Source organism: Lampris incognitus, chromosome 5, assembly GCF_029633865.1.
Source record: "Lampris incognitus isolate fLamInc1 chromosome 5, fLamInc1.hap2, whole genome shotgun sequence".
Lineage (NCBI taxonomy): Eukaryota > Metazoa > Chordata > Actinopteri > Lampriformes > Lampridae > Lampris > Lampris incognitus.
Window position 1 is genome coordinate 7,080,790 of NC_079215.1, and position 16,314 is coordinate 7,097,103.

At 46.6% G+C, this 16,314-nt stretch overlaps 1 protein-coding gene across 1 annotated transcript in view; it reads right to left on the bottom strand.

Annotated features, from left to right (window-relative positions):
- Positions 1-321: 321 nt before the first annotated feature.
- Positions 322-16,314, bottom strand: part of LOC130112376 (voltage-dependent T-type calcium channel subunit alpha-1I-like) — a 356,487-nt gene continuing 340,494 nt past the window's right edge. Inside the window, exons 34-37 of the mRNA XM_056279712.1 lie at positions 15,261-15,392; positions 9,931-10,062; positions 4,971-5,201; positions 322-987 (exon numbers count right to left, since the gene is read on the bottom strand). Of these exons, the coding sequence (XP_056135687.1) occupies positions 322-987; positions 4,971-5,201; positions 9,931-10,062; positions 15,261-15,392 (1,161 nt within the window). The remainder of the gene's footprint in view (positions 988-4,970; positions 5,202-9,930; positions 10,063-15,260; positions 15,393-16,314) is intronic.

A 16,314-nucleotide genomic window follows, 5' to 3' on the forward strand; every position in this document is an offset into this window, starting at 1 on the left:
TTCAAATGATGAGCTGAGCACATGGCTGAAACCTGGGTTAGCTGACAGGCTAAGCTGCTTGTCATCTTTTCTTTAAGTCCTCCAAAGGACAGTCACCCATCTTGCGCTAAGGACAGGACACGAATCTCTAAAACCATATTAATCCGTTTGGAAGTTATCAATCCAAAGCAGCCAAATTCACGGAGGAAAGAGAAAACGTACAACTCATAAGAGAGGGAAAGAGGGTCGTGGTGGGTGGGGTCACGCTGTGATAAGTCTCTTTCCAACGAATGTCCAGAAACACAAGCTTAAATAGTTTGGACACAGAGCGGGAAAGAAGAATCATCTATTTTTCCTGCAGCTGGTGTCTCTGGCCTGGCTGCTGCTTTGCACACGGTAACCTTTAATGTCACTGTGCTCCTCCTCTCCTCTTCCTCTCACCCCAACCCAGGGGCTGGCCAAGTAACCTTGAGCGTCTATACTGTACATCTGCCGGCCATCTTTACTTCTGGCAGATAAATTGGTCTGGTCCAGTGAGCCCGTGCTATTCCACTTCTTCACCAGGGGTGCCGCCAGAGAGCCTGGGGAGAGCAGCGATGTTAGCGACAGGCTGCTTAGTGTTTCGGACAAATGTTCGCTGTTGTACACCTGGCTGCTGCCCTCTCCTCCTGTCCCCATGCCCACATCTTCATCTGACGGATCTATGGAGTCCTGCCGGGGGCAGCCGGGGCTGGTACTGCCGCCACAGCTGCTCTGGCTCCTCTGGTGCCCCCTTGTGGCTTGGAGGTTAAACGTGGTGTTGCAGTGCTTTAGCAGAGGGTGGCCCTGGGCTCCCGCGGTTGGTCCTTGGGGGTTTAGGGAGCGGCTGGGAAGAGGGCAGAGAAGAGGCATGGGTAGGCCGAGGTCACCCGATGGGGAGACGCTGTAGTTGAGCGCCTCTTCCAGAGTTGCGTGCAGGCTGCCCGCTGAACTGCCAGTAGCCAGGGAGGAGTCACTGTGGGAGGGGTGCTGCACAGAGGAGGAAGGAGTCAGGTATGAGTGGAAAGGCAGGAATGTTTGATAGGAAGTCACGATTTGAAGGAGTCACATCTTAACAATTTTTGTAAATTTTATACAATTTCCCAGCATTTACAACGGCCACCATTACTCAGAAGTTACCAGGTTTCTCTGGTTTACTTTGTTGTATTCATAATGTGCTGTTCAATATACGCTACATTAAACACCATATGGGCTAAATTCACCAATCACAGCTTGCCAAACAAATATTTTGAGTCCTTTGTGTTTCAGGGACAAATAGCAGTTCGCTGTTAATTTGTGAATATTGAATGTCCTCCTAAGTAACTTCTGAGACAGCACTGCACTTGACATTCACCTTATATTACAAAGTACTTGCAAAATACTTTTGGTACAATCTGCTTTGTGAATTACTCCCATTGGCACAGATTATAATTAACAGCACATCATATTTGCAAGGACACAAACTAGACATAATAAGAAGACCCTATTTTACACACGTTACTCGGTAATTACCTCCCATCATAGTTCAATTAAATCTGTTATATTTATTCTATTCTATTTTGTAAATTACTTGGGTTTTTTTTGTATTTAATGAATGGTCTGTGATTGAGAAAGTTTACTTACGTTTCTTTTAAAGACAATTTCTAAATCAATTAATTTTTAATTATTTCAGTCTGTTTTTGGGTGGTGTAATGCAGATTCGTTGGAGCAGTGTGAGCATTCAACTGTTCCCAGCTATAATGGTGCAATATCAGTGTGATTTGTAAATATGGAAACTACATCAAAATGTGACAGTTTGACGAGTGCTGCTCTGCATAGAATGGGACTCCTTTCAAATCAGATTTAAATTTTCATGTCTAAAACCTTGAATACAGCATCCATATTTGTTCTCAGCTGTCTCAGGGACTGTGAGGGGGTGGTTAAGTCTTCATTAATATTCATGAGCTGACATTTTGAGTGACAAGTACAAGCAAGGATCAGTGTTGAGGGTGGGTGTGGTTTCATATTTAAATGATGTGATCTGATTGGCTGCATGTAAATAAGAGTGTGAGGACATCACGGGTATCAGAACGCTATCGGCTGAGAGAAGCTGAACTGGGGAGGCGCTATTTAAAAAAGATATGTATATTTAAGTTGAAAGAAACTACACAATGCATGTGATGTAAGAAAATATTAAGGTTTCAATTTCCGGCCAATTTAAGATTATTATTATTGTAATTTTTTAAAAATTTTGATATACTTTATTGATCCCCGTAGGGAAATTCCTCTCTGCATTTAACCCATCCTAGCCGTGTAGCTAGGAGCAGTGGGCAGCCGCCATGTAGCACCCAGGGACCAACTCCAGTTCGTCTTGCCATGCCTTGCTCAGGGGCACAGACAGGAGTACTCACCCTAACACGCATGTCTTTTTTTTGGAGAACACCCACTGCAGACACGGGGAGAACATGCAACCTCCACACAGAGCACGACCTGGGATGACCCCAAAGTTGGACAACCCTGGGGTTCGAACCCAGGACCTTCTTGCTGTGAGGCGACAGCGCTAACCACTGGGCCACCGCACCGCATCGCTTTAAAGATCGGACTCACTTCATTTTTCAAACAGTAAGTGACCTGACTCCCTGAGCTGAATTCACCTCATATCATTACAGGTTCATAACGTTTTGAGAATTTGGCTGCTAACATAAAGACACATACCGATACTCGTACTGTCCCCACCTACATAAGACATTTACATTACTGACGTAAGACATTAACTGAACCTCAGTTGCATTAAAAAAAGACATTAAGGGGTATATACCAGTTGGTGCAAATTTATCGAAGGGTTTTGTGGCATTGTTTAAAACAAACTGTATTGTTTTAGTAGCATAAGAATCCTGAATGATGCTACCACGACTGCCATGACTCTAGAGTGATGGCAGGGAGTCGAGGGAATTTTCCTCATAGGGGATTCAGAAAATATACCAAATCCAAGTGTGTGTGTGTGTGTGTGCGTGTGTGCAAGATTGACAGGAAAAAAGAATTGAAAAGAAAGCACTGAGACTAGAAGGGAAATGTGAGCGAATATAAGAGAGGGGAGAAGGAAGGTGAATAGGAGACTTAGGAGAACAGGTGAGAGAAAGAGATTGAGCGAGCAAGAAGAGGGAGAAAATTAATATGACAGAAAAAAAAAAAACCACGAGGCGAGCTCGGCGCTGAGCACCACCGAGCATGAATAACCAGGTCTCACAGAGGCAGGAAGTAAATAACCCACAGGTAGAAGACACAAATTCTACATAATCGGTTTCTGTGGCTGCGCATAAGCAAATACTACCTCAAAGTACTGAACCTTGTTCCTAAATGCTCCCAAAACAAGATGTACATTCCAAACAATCGTACCCATTCGACCAGACAATATATGGATATAATATTGTAAAAGGAGCCTAGATATGGTACATGATGTTTAGTAAAATGTTGTGATATTTGGTTATGGTAGTTTTGCTTATGAAAGCACCAACAGTCACCCCCAAAATATCATCACATTATTAACTAGAGGTATTCAGTGAAAAATAGTGAAAGTTGATTTTGTCAATATCGTCCAATCCTACTACCCATTATCATACATTATAAGGTCTTTGTATCTTGATACCTGCTCAATAATCCTGGTATAGAAATCCCAGAAAAGTTTAATCAGTTCATCTGGACAACAAGTTTAGTGGGAGAAATGTTTCTTAGGGCCCAGACACACCAAACCGACTAGCGGTGACGAAGGTCGACTGTTGGGTCACCTGCCGTCTGGGCCAAAAAGTAGCACTTGAACATACTGTAAAGACTACAGCCGACGGCCCTGATTCGCTAAGCTGAATAGCCAATCAGTGATCTCTCTCACAGACAGACTCCGCCAAGTCAACATGCTGCCAACAGGGGTCCGACTAGTGCCGACGGTGTGGGACACATTGCAAAAACTAGGGTCATAGATTCTCACCGACGGCCCGACATTAGCCAACGGCCGACTGTCGGCCTGGTGTGTCAGGGCCCTAAGTGACTTAATCAGTCTTAGTTGACTGCAGGTATCCCCACCCTTATAAACAATACATGGGTATAACGACCGAAACTAACGACTGGTTTCATATGCAAATTGCCGTGACCATTAAGTAGAGTTACAATGGCCATGTGTACTATTCACAGAAGATTTGGGAATAGTTGTAATCACTGCATTGTAAGATGGTGACAGACGTACTCTTAAACCCCCCCAGTTCAGGGATGGTCGTTCCCTCTTCACATAGGCGGCCTCTTTGACTCCCTGTTTAAACAAGTGTTCCTCCCTATCAAGGATGGTCACATCCTCATCCTTGAAAGAGTGGCCACTGGCCTGTAGATGGGTGTAGACTATGGAGTCCTGGCCTGACGTGTTAGCTCTTCTGTGTTGTGCCATCCTCTTGGCCAGCGTCTGTTTGCTTTCCCCGATTCACAAGTCACGGCAATCCTCCTGGCAGTGCAATCTATATTGCTGTTTTTGTGCTGGGGGACTTGATCCAGAATTTGGGGTGGAGCGTGTTTTGGGGTTTGAAAGTGACTGAAAGCAACCTCATAAGGTCGGGGATACCTGCAATCAGCTGAGTGATGAAACTTTTCCCACTTAACTTGGTGACCAGATGAACCGATTCAAATTTTATGGTCCTCCTCTGTAGTTGCACGTGAAGCTGTAAATAGGACGTGGTGATTTCACATCCAAATCTCGTTTTACTGTCTGAACTGGTATTGTTTTTTAGCATTTTCTCAGCAACTGAAAGGATTTAGGTAGCTCTGATGGCATCTCTTGCATTGTACACAGGTCAGCTCTATATTCCAGCCGTTACATCCCTCCATCTAACTTGAACGTCCTTTTTTAATATTAATCTATCTTGCGAGTCATCTATCTTTACTGTTTTTTTCTTATTATTAAATCTTTCCACCTGTCTTTTCAATCACTCTTTTGAATTCACCCATCCTTCCACCTGAGAGCCGATGGTCCTGCTGTTGGCTCCAGGTGAGCGGAGAGATGCCCAGGAGGCCGTGGAGTTCAGCCTGGATGACCTCCTCCCTTCTGGTGGAGCGCCAGCCTCAGGGCTGCCTGGTGGGAGTGCTGTGGCCGGGTGGAAGAAGTCTGCTGGTAGGTGGAAGTCAGCGGGTGTCGACCCCCCACCACCGTCACTGATGACCTCTCCATCAGCCCCTGAAACCAACACCTATGTTAGGAGGGATATGTAGTTTTGTCAGAAGCTGGGAACACACTCGATAGTTTAAAGGCTGATTTGGCCATGACGTCTGATTTTCAAGACGCGTTATCTTGTAGTGTGTGAGGGGTTAAGATTCAAATCGGGGGGCGTCCGGGTAGCGTGGCAGTCTATTCCATTGGCCGTCCCTACAGACACAATTGGCTGTGTCTGCGGGTGGGAAGCCGATGTGTCCTTGTCGCTGCACTAGCGCCTTCTCTGGTTGGTTGGGGTGCCTGTTCGAGGGGGAATAGCGTGATCCTCCCACGCGCTACATCCCCCTAGTGACACTCCTCACTGTCAGGTGAAACGAAGCAGTTGGCAACTCCACATGTATCGGAGGAGGCATGTGGTAGTCTGCAGCCCTTCCCGGATCGGCAGACGGGGTGGTGCAGCGACTGGGACGGCTCAGGAGAGTGGGGTAATTGGCTGGGTACAATTGGGGAGAAAAAATGGGGAAAAAAATGTAAAAAAGAAAAGATTCAAATCACTCATTTTCCTGGTCCAGCTTTTGAGCAGTCGGAGCCGTCACGATGGTATCGAACATGTTTGACATTCTTACGAGGGGAATGTGGACAGGTTTGACTGTGACCTCATGACTGTAGTCTTAATCAGTGTGGTTGCCCGCAACTGTAATCAGTCAGGCACTATATGTGTGAGGCCGGTCTTTTCCCGGTTGATTGGGACTTTCACAGTCCTCTAGCGTGTTCCCAGCTTAAGCTTGGTTTGGTTTTGAAGGCTTAGCCAGTTGAAGAGGTTTCCCATATTAGACATCCATTTTTGTTAAAGGTCAGTTACACTGTTAAGCTCACCACTCATCGACGGCCTGAAAGCAATGCTAACTCTAATGAAGGGCAACCCTATTCTGCAGCCCTTGATTAAAAAAAAAAACAACCAAAAACCCCCCTCCTTTAAATTACAGGCCCGTCGTGACTCAGAAATAACTGAGTAACTGAAGGGTAAGATAGATGTACGTGAACTATGATGGGTGATAATTGAGTATAATGCAAATAAAATAGGGGCTTTTCTATATATCTAGTTTATTTCCTTGCCATTAAATGTGCTTTAAAATATGATACAAGGTGTCCGGTTAGCATAGCGGTCTATTCCGTTGCTTACAAACATGGGGATCGCCAGTTCGAGTCCCCATGTTACCCCTGGCTTGGTCGGGCGTCCCTACAGACACAATTGGCCATGTCTGCGGGTGGGAAGCTGGATGTGGGTATGTGTCCTGGTCGCTGCACTAGCGCTTCCTCTGGTCGGTCGGGGGGAGAACAGCGTGATCCTCCCACGCACTACGTCCCCCTGGCGAAACTCCTCACTGTCAGGTGAAAGGAAGCGGCTGGTGACCCCACATGTATCGGAGGAGGCATGTGGTAGTCTGCAGCCCTCCCCATATTGGCAGAGGGGGTGGAGCAGCGACCGGGACGGCTCGGAAGAGTGGGGTATTTGGACGGATACAATTGGGGAGAAAAAGGGGGACAATCCAAAAAAAGAAGATACAGATCGATAGCTGTATGGGATAAATTCACACATCACACTGTCTGTGAATCCTTGGTGGCACAGGGATGAAGTTATGTTACACATGCAAACCTGATATTCAGCAAGTCTCAGTTTAACATGTCCTTCACATATGAATGGTGGCGGCGTGTACTGGGCGGTGTGTTGGGTGGGCCAGGGTCGGAGTCATCCGTGCTCCTTTCAGACAGGAGAGGTAATCATCTCTTTTTGCCGCACTGTTCAAAACATGACACACATGGAAAATGTACCACACCTTTTGTGGGCTGTACGGCATCATTAGACCAGTGTCCTCCTGGCGCTGAAACCGCTTTGAGTGATCCAGCTGTCCGCTCTGCTACCGAGCCCACTGATGTGCATCACTGCCTCTCACTTCAGTGTGTTTCTTTTTCAGTCAATAACAATCTCATCTAATTGGTGATCATTTGAAGGCTGAGGCCTGTTTATTGTAATTAATCATGTGCATTCCCACAAGCAGCCAAACCATTATGCCATTCTGTCAGGATGGCAAACACAACAACACAAAACACCTGTACGCCAGGATGCTGGCTGGCTCTATGTGATACTTATTTTAGAAAAATCATTTTACTTTGAGGAAGTGAAATGACTTGAGTCAACACATTCTCGGACAACACTTACTATATATATTTTTTTGTGGATTTTCCTCCCCTTTTCTGACAGTGAGGAGTTTCTAGGAGGGACGTAGCGCGTGGGAGGATCACGCTATTCCCCCCAGTTCCCCCTCCTCCCTGAACAGGCGCCCCGACCGACCAGAGAAGGCGCTAGTGCAGCGACCAGGACACATACCCACATGCGGCTTCCCCCCCCCACAGACACGGCCAATTGTGTCTGCAGAGATGCCCGACCAAGCCGGAGGTAACACGGGGATTCAAACCAGCAGTCCTCATGTTGGTAAGCAATGGAATAGACCGCTACACTACCCGCCAGACGCCCCATTCTTTATTTTATGACCCTTCCATGATGGTTGCGATTTCCCACCATATCTAAAATATATGACTCAAAGTATCCTCGGCGGTGGACACATTCTCTCATCAAGTTGACATTTGTGTGGGAAATGGTGCAGGCAACCTTTGAGGTGGTCTTTGTGCAGACCCCACGCATGTACGCGAGGCCCCCGGTCTCTTACACGGCCTTAATTTTTGAGGTGGCGCTGTCACATGTTGCTAATAGAGACACCATGTCAGTGTTTCTGACACCATACGCTGCATCAGTCTCAAAGCTGCCACGTCTGTCTGTAACACCGCCTGCTCTTGAACAGTCACCTTGTATTGACTTTGTGTCACTGCCGTCTACGCTGGCAACCACCCTGATGTTTCAGTGGCGATGAACGATTAGCACGGCAAAACCTGTCATTCATCAGCGTCTTTGTCTGTACCCCTGTCAGCCCATCGGCCTCATCCATCATGGCTGTGATTGTGTCGGAGGTCAGTCAGTGGTGTGGAACACGGGACGTGTCCTGTTCAGCATGTGGCGACTCATACAGTACGTCTGTGCTGGCTGCATGTTCAGATGGAAATATCAATGTCAGGGCAAAGTCACCGCGTGATGAAACGGTCGTGGTTGAATATTAGGGGAGAGTCGCTGGGAGCGCTCATGATGACTTTAATGCTAATCTGACTGGGTGATGCCTGTTGGAGAGAGAACGCAAAGGTGAAACACCCGACAGTGATATGTAATATCCAATATGCAGCTACTATGTAATATGTAATATGCAGCAATGAGGCAACATGTTTGAGAAGACAGGTTTAAAAATCACATGCTAAAATGTTCACTGATGCCTGTGTAATTTTGAAATTTTACATTTTTGGGGCCTATGGTTCATGTTAAACAAACAAACCAGGCGTCCCGGTGGCGTGGCGGTCTATTCTGTTGCCTACCAACACGGGGATCGCTGGTTCGAATCCCCGTGTTACCTCCGGCTCGGTCGGGCGTCCCTACAGACAAAATTGGCCGTGTCTGCGGGAGGGAAGCCGCATGTGGGTATGTGTCCTGGTCGCTGCACTAGCGCCTCCTCTGGTTGGTTGGGGCGCATATTCAGGGGGGAGGGGGAAATAGTGTGATCCTCTCACGCGCTACGTCCCCCTGGCGAAACTCCACACTGTCAGGTGAAAAGAAGAGGCTGGCGGCTCCACATGTATCGGAGGAGGCATGTGGTAGTCTGCAGCCCTCCTGGATCAGCAGAGGGGGTGGGGGCTTCCCACCCACAGACACGGCCAGTTGTGTCTTCAGGGACGCCTGCGCAAGCTGGAGGTAACGCAGGAATTCAAACTGGCGATCCCCGTGTTGGTAAACAACGGAATAGACCGCCACGCCAACCGGACGCTCATGTCTCCATATTGATTCTGTCTGTGTTTACTGCATCACAGAAGTCACCGAGGCCTTCATCTGCTCCAACAGCCTGTAAAGTGAGTAACCAGCTGTCATTTACGTATGAAGCTGAAAATATAATGCTGGCGAGTGTTGACCGTGAATTCACGCTGCCTCTTTGACCAGTGGGGACGCATCAGTACCACGTTCTCCCTGACTGTAGCATTCTGAGGTCAAACTCTCCTTAATGTGCATCTGAAATCTGGATGCGGTGAGATAATGAACTGATTCATTCATAATTACATCTTGGGGCCCCCTCTCTTGTTTACGTCAGTCTAATAGTCTGAAAGTGGTTGCTTATTTGATTCCAATGATAACGTTGTGTACACACACACACACAACGCGACTCTGCCGATACCTATTCCGAGTACAAATCTTTAAGTACCGGCCAATACCATTACAATCCATTACTTTTGCTTAACAATTTAGACTTAGACAACTAGTTTGGGGTAAATGGGCAAAAGATCTGTGAAACAATCGGTTTTTTTCACCATGAAAGAAGTACAGGCTTCCATGTGTCAAAAACTGAATAAAATTAAGCCATTTGCGCCTCTTGTATTCAGATTTTAGTCTTGGGTAAAACCTCTGATGCCAGTACAACATTTCAGCTTGGTACAGGCACGGCACTGGTATCGGTATGAGTGCATGCCTAGTTGCCAGTGGATAAATCTGTTTATTGAACATGTTGTTCCTCTGCTGCATCTCATTTCAGTAATCTGGGTTTGCATTGACAAAGCTGAATGCCCAACCATATCTCTGTTGGGGTACCTGCATGGCGGGTGGGACTGAGCTGTACCGGCTCGGGAGGGTTAAGGTTGGGTTGGACGCCCTCTTCGCTGTCTGAACTGGAGGGACAAAGCCTTCTATAAATGCCCCGGGAGGTCCCTTCCTGCAGTTCCTCGGAGCTGTGGGAGACACTGCTGCCCCCCTGACGGGGTGGTGGAGATGGAGGGAGAGAATGAAAGAGGAGGAGAGAGAGAGGAGAAGGGAGGTATTGGCAACAGAAAAGTAAGGGAAGAGAGGATGTTGGAAGAACAGGAAGGAGAAAAAGATACAAAAAAAGCAAATTAAATTCATGTGTACTCTTCTCTTGTCAGCTTGTCATCCAGGTGCATCGATATCCACTTTAGTGAGGAAGGTGTCTCTCTGAAAGCCTGTAATGATTAGGGATGGAAACTCACAACACCATTTTATTGCGAATTCAGAAGATACTCCTCTCATATCGCCTCCATAATCCCCTCCTACAATGGCGCTTAATAGGGGATTAGGTTAAAAGAAAATCAAGGCAAACGTCAAAGTGTCTGCTGTTGCAACTGGGATCAAATGAACTGGGTTGCAATAAAACAAGGGTGAGACGGGCAAGGTATAACTTCTAAATACTGCGAATCTGTGTGAGGGAAATCTGACCGATATGAAGTGAGCACATAGAGACGTGTGTGTGTGTGTGTGTATATATATATATATATATATATAAACACACACACACACACCATCATTATCGGCAGTCACTCGAAGCGAGTTTGACTGTCCTCTTCATTGGGTTGTCTACTTGTGGGTCTTCAGATGGCTGTAGAGGCCAATCCACGATCGACATACTTTGGTGCAGTGTGGGCAGGGGAAAGTGGTGGTGGTTGAGCCTTTTTCTTGCTCTCCTTGCGGTGTTGTCGATTTGTCTCTGCGGCACAGTGGAGTTTCGTTTCATGATGTGCAGCTCCTGATCCTGCACGGATTTCTTCCAGGAGCATCTATCCAGTGCAATGTATTCTCAGTTGCGATGTTGAATTTCTTCAGACTGGTCTTGATATTGTCCTTGAAACATTTCTTTGCCCACCGGGAGCTCGCTGACCTTCCTTCGCTACAGGATCTATTTGGGGAGATGTGTGTTGGACATGTGGATGACATGGCCTGTCCATCGGAGTTGGTGCTGCATTATTGTGGTGGTGATGCTAGTCATGTTGGCTTCTTCCAGAATGCTGATGTTGGTGCATCTTTTCTTCCAGCTGATTCTCAGGATCTTTCGTGGTGTTGTTCCAGGGCTCTCACACGCCTGCTGTAGGAGATCCATGACTCTGCTCCATACAGCAGGGTGGGGAGAAAAGAGCTCTGTTGAACAGGAGTTTTGTTTAGGTCTTTAGGTCTCGGTCTTCAAAGACTTTTCCTGAGTCTGGCATAAGCGCCACTGGCACAACTCGGGCAATGGGTGACCTCAGGGTCGATATCAGCTTTTGAGGAGAAACAGCTGCCGAGGTAGGGGAAGTGGTCGTTTTCAAGAATTTTGTGGTCCACTTTTATGGTGGGCTGGGTAGATGGCTGGTTGGGTGGAGGTTGATATAGGACCTGGGTCTTCTCGATATGCTAAACCCAGGGCTCTGTATGCCTTGGCAAAGGCATTCAGCGTGTCCTGGGGGTCTTCTGCGGAGTGTGCTGCGATGGTGTTATCATCTGCATACTGAAGCTCCATGATGGTGGTGTTGCAGACCTTGGCCTTGAACCTATTAAGGTTGAAGAGCCTGCTGTCAGTTTTGCAGAGTTGTAAAAACCAGGTCCAGAAAGTAAAAGTCCAAACCACGTATTTGCTCCACTCATGCACTACATCAGCAGATTCTTGTCAACACCACTCCTCAACTAGATAGGGAAAACTAGCTAATGAAATCAGCTGGTTTAGTAACATGGTTGGAGCAAATACACGGTTTGGACATTTACTTTCTGGACCTGGTTTTTACAACTCTGCAGTTTTGTATAGGAATCCCCCATGGCAGTAATAACGACAGCAAACAAGGCAGGTGCGATGATGCATCCCTGTTTGACCCGTTTCCACAGTAAAGGGCTCTGACTCAGAGCTGCTGTTGCTGAGCACTGTGACTGACATGCCATCATGTAGAAGCCTCAATATTCTGATGTATTTGTCAGGGCAGCCATATCTTGATAATATGCTCCACAGAGCCTGGTGGTCTACTGAGTCAAAGGCCTTTGTCAGGTCTATGGAAGCCACACTAAGGTTCTGGGAAAACTTCCTTATCCAGTGGTAGCAGTCAGTTTGCGAGGACTTTGCCTGTTGTTGACAGGAGTGAGATGCCCCTGTAGTTTCAACATTCCGCCTTGTCCCCTTTCTTGAATATGGCCACTATTAGAGCATCGCTGAGCTCTGAATGAAGTTCTTCTTTTTCCCAGAACCTTGAGGAGGAGGGCATGGATGTGGTACAGTTCTGGTCCACCTTCCTTTAAGCTCTCAGCTGGGATCCCATCTGGACCAGTGGCATTGTTGTTCTTAAGTCTCCTGATGGCATCTTGAACCTCTGCCATGGTTGGAGGTTCCCCAGTGTCTTCTCTGACGGGACTCTGAGGAATGTGGCTGTTGCAGTTGAGTTCCTGAAAGTGCTGCTTCCATCAGGCATTAATGGACTGGTTGTCCTTCAGCAGCTCCTGTCTGTCCTTTGAGCACAGAGGATTTAAGCCGCGATTGCTTGGACCATAGATGGCCTTAGTAGCGCTGAAAAAGCCTCTGTTGTCACCCAAATCTGCCAGTCGCTGGACATCCAGAGCCTTTTCTATCTACCAAGAGTTCTTAGGCTCCCTCACCCATCTGTAGATGTCCGCCTTGGCTCTGGAGTGAGCCACTCTTTTAGCCTTGCAGGTTACATCATTTTGCCAGGCACAAAAGGCTTTCCTTTTCTTGGAGATGAGCTGTTCTATCTCTGTGTCACTCTCATCAAACCAGTCCTGGTGTTTTCTGGACTTGTACCCAAGGGGGGTTTTGCAGGTGTCAAGGATGGTGGATTTGAGCAGGCTCCAGTGCTTCTCAATGTCACCAGGATATTGGAGGGTTTCCCCAAGAGGCCTGAAGTTGCTGTTGGGTGGCAGTTTCATTCAGGCTTTCAAGGTTCAGTCTTGGCCGGATCTTCTTCTTGAGTTTGATGGACATTGTGGAGTGGATGAGGCAATGATCTGTCCAACAGTCATCTGCATCGATCATGGCCCTTGGGATGGTCACGGTGGTCCCTTGGAGCAGGGGTGTCTCCAAGATGCCTTGAATTTGTTTTTCTGACGAAACAGTGTTAGTGATGGTGGGGTCATACTAAGCAGAACTCCATTGGAGTTGATGTTCCCAATGCCTTCCTTTAGTGCCCTTCCAGAGGTGTTGACCCTGGCGCTGAAGTCTCCTAGGAGAACAATCTTATCCTCCTTGAGGATTCTGACAGTGGTTCATCTAAGCAGGTGTAGAAGGTCTCTTTTACTACTTCTTCAGAATCTGAAGTAGGGGCATAGGCACTCACACCTGTTGCTATCTGGTCGTTGGAAAGCACCAGACAAGATGGTCATGAGACACTCACTGATCCCCACAGGAAGTTCAGACAGGTGACTGATGATCTGGTTCCTGAGCTCATCAGGAGCTTTTCCTTTCCAGAAGAAAGTGTAGCCACTCTTCTCCTCCTTCAGTTGTCTTTCATCTGCCTGTCGGGTTTCAGAAAGGGCATCTATGTCAATCCGGCATCTCCTCAGTTCTCTAGTGATGTTTGCGATTCTCCTCTCCGGTCTGTCACTGGTTGAACTATCCATCAGTGTGTGCACATGCTAGGCTCCAAAGTCAATGTTACTATGTTTCTGACCGCATGTGGTGATCCCTCTGGACATGGTAATCCAGCCAGGAGGTTTGAGGCAGGCTATTTTTAGGGCACCTTTTCTAGCCCCTTCCCCAGGTGGGGTGATTAGAGTGGATCGTAAAGAGAGCTGCTCAGTTATGGGTGCAGCTACTGAAGGGCTCTTTCTACCTTCCAAGAGCCCAATGACTAAACCGAGCACCCACCACCTGATGTGCCGGCTCATGACTATGGGCTTCCAGATTTCACAATCATGTCCCAGTCGCCATAGGACTTAAACCGGGATGTTAAGGTGGGGAGACTGGTGCACAGACAGCCACCACACGGTCCTTGACAGATCTGGGTCAGGATCCAGTGGAATGGAGTCCAAGACAAGTGGGGGCCCATTTCTGCTGCAGCTTTCATCTGCCTTCCCAGCTATTATGACGCTTCCCTAAAGTCAGCCATCATCCCTCCGCCTGTTCCACCATTGAGGTCTTGATTGGATTGCTCTTTGTCAAGGACCTCCCCCATGACCTTACCGCCATGGGTGACCCTAACAGGGGCATTGCTCTCAGGATCATGCAAGCTTCTCCACCATGACAAAGTGACAATCCATGAAGAAGACACACACGCACACAAGTTATGTTTCCATCCAACTTTCCAATAAGTTTCAAGCAAATAATGAAATGTCACAAAATAAATCATATAAATTCGGATGCATTACCATCAGATCTGGTTAAACAATTAAAACTCTGAACATAGGTTTATGTGTCCAATGTCAAATGTCATATTTCCACACACACGAGAAAGATGGACCAATTAATATGAAGAAATTGTTCATTGTGTGATTTAAAATTCATCACATTTCTTTATATCCAATAAAAAGTTTATCCACCTCAAGTGAGCATATATGCCCTTTATGTAAATTTTGGTGTTTTTATCTAGGTTTCTCTATTCAAAATACTCGTGTTAATGCAGTTACAGATGCACATGAGCGGGCCAAACATTCATGCACCCTTCAGCGCACACATACTGTAAATATAGACACACATTTAAGTATGCCCCCAATGCAAGGAAATGTTGCACAGAGGGACCCAAGTGTTTTAATCAGGCTGTAAAGCAGGTAAAGAGTGATTAACGACATGATTAAACATTAGCTCAATGGAGGGGGAGTGATGAGAGGGGCTGTGCTTCCCTGAAGCCCCAAAGCCACAGACGGCTGTGTGTGCATGTCTGTATTAATCACCGTTAATATGAATTTTTATAGTCGAAGATTCGGTGAACAAATCAGGGTATAATGAGACATGCGACTTTGGCATATGGTCACCCTGAATAAAGTTGTTCGAGCATGTTCCAATTTTCAGTGTTGGATGTGATACAAAGCACTTACAAACAGTGCACACAATCTGTTGGCTCATACAGGGTAAAGAAGTTGTTTTCACTTATTTCTTTGTGTGTGTGTGTGATAGAGGAACAGTGAGTCTTTGCCAGCAAGTGCAGGCCTACAAGTATGACTGTATGTCGGTGTGTGTCTGTATGTCCCTACCTGGCTCCCTCTGACCAGAAGCTGGTAGGTACCATGGTCATCCAAGCTGAGGTCATCAGGCAGCGCCAGGGAAGACTTGTCTGACAGCTGCTCCGACAACAGGGACGCCTGCTCCACCTCCGCCAGTCGTATCTGTCCAACAAACACACACGTGCCAGTTTAATGTGGGGACGTAGTAGTGGAGGGTAAACGTGTGTAAACACTGTTAACCCACCTACTTAAATCTGAAATAGCGTTTGTGCACAGTTTGCACGGATTAGCTTGTTCAAGCCCGGTTAACCTCTTGTTTGTTTGGCCCTCCACCTAAAGCCAGACATTTTGTGTGCGTAATACCTACAGTATAATGTCTTGTGAGCAGGGAGCAGCCGTCAACCCACTGCCCACTCACGACAGACAGAGAAAAAACAAGCACTGACTGCAGACACACAAGCCCAATACTAAAGTTAATGACATTTGATAATATTTTAAACGCGCTGCATCAGATGATATGAAAGTGAACCATACTCTATATAAGAGGTATGCAATCAGTTGAGTGCAGTAGCTCATTTCTGCAAGTTGTAGTTCTGGAATTTAACTAAATAATTTTACTTTTAATTTCAGCTAATGAATGAAAAATTCCGACTGATTTCTCCTGCAAATAAGAGGTTTAGATACACTGGGCTCGTCTGAGGTAAACTGAACCTGTACGTTAGTATGAATTTCTGACGCTGTTGTGAAGCTGAACGCCCGCCTGGACCGTCTCCAAAAACCTCCACAATGAGACAAGTACATAAAATACCATATATAAGAATCTTTAGGAATGATGTAAAATACTATGAAAACAAGACCCAGGTTGAAAAAAACTGGAATTTTCCTTTAAATCTGGCTGCAACTACGAACAGTCATTTAAAGACAATAAAAGCAGGGTGGTATCATGCCTGTCACGTTTATCCAAAATCATGATCACACACTGCCTATCTGTGTTATATTGGCAAATTGTTTGACTATTATGCCGTTGTTCAAGCATCATACAGACTGTATTAAAACGAGGATATTGTGCATTAAATTACCATTG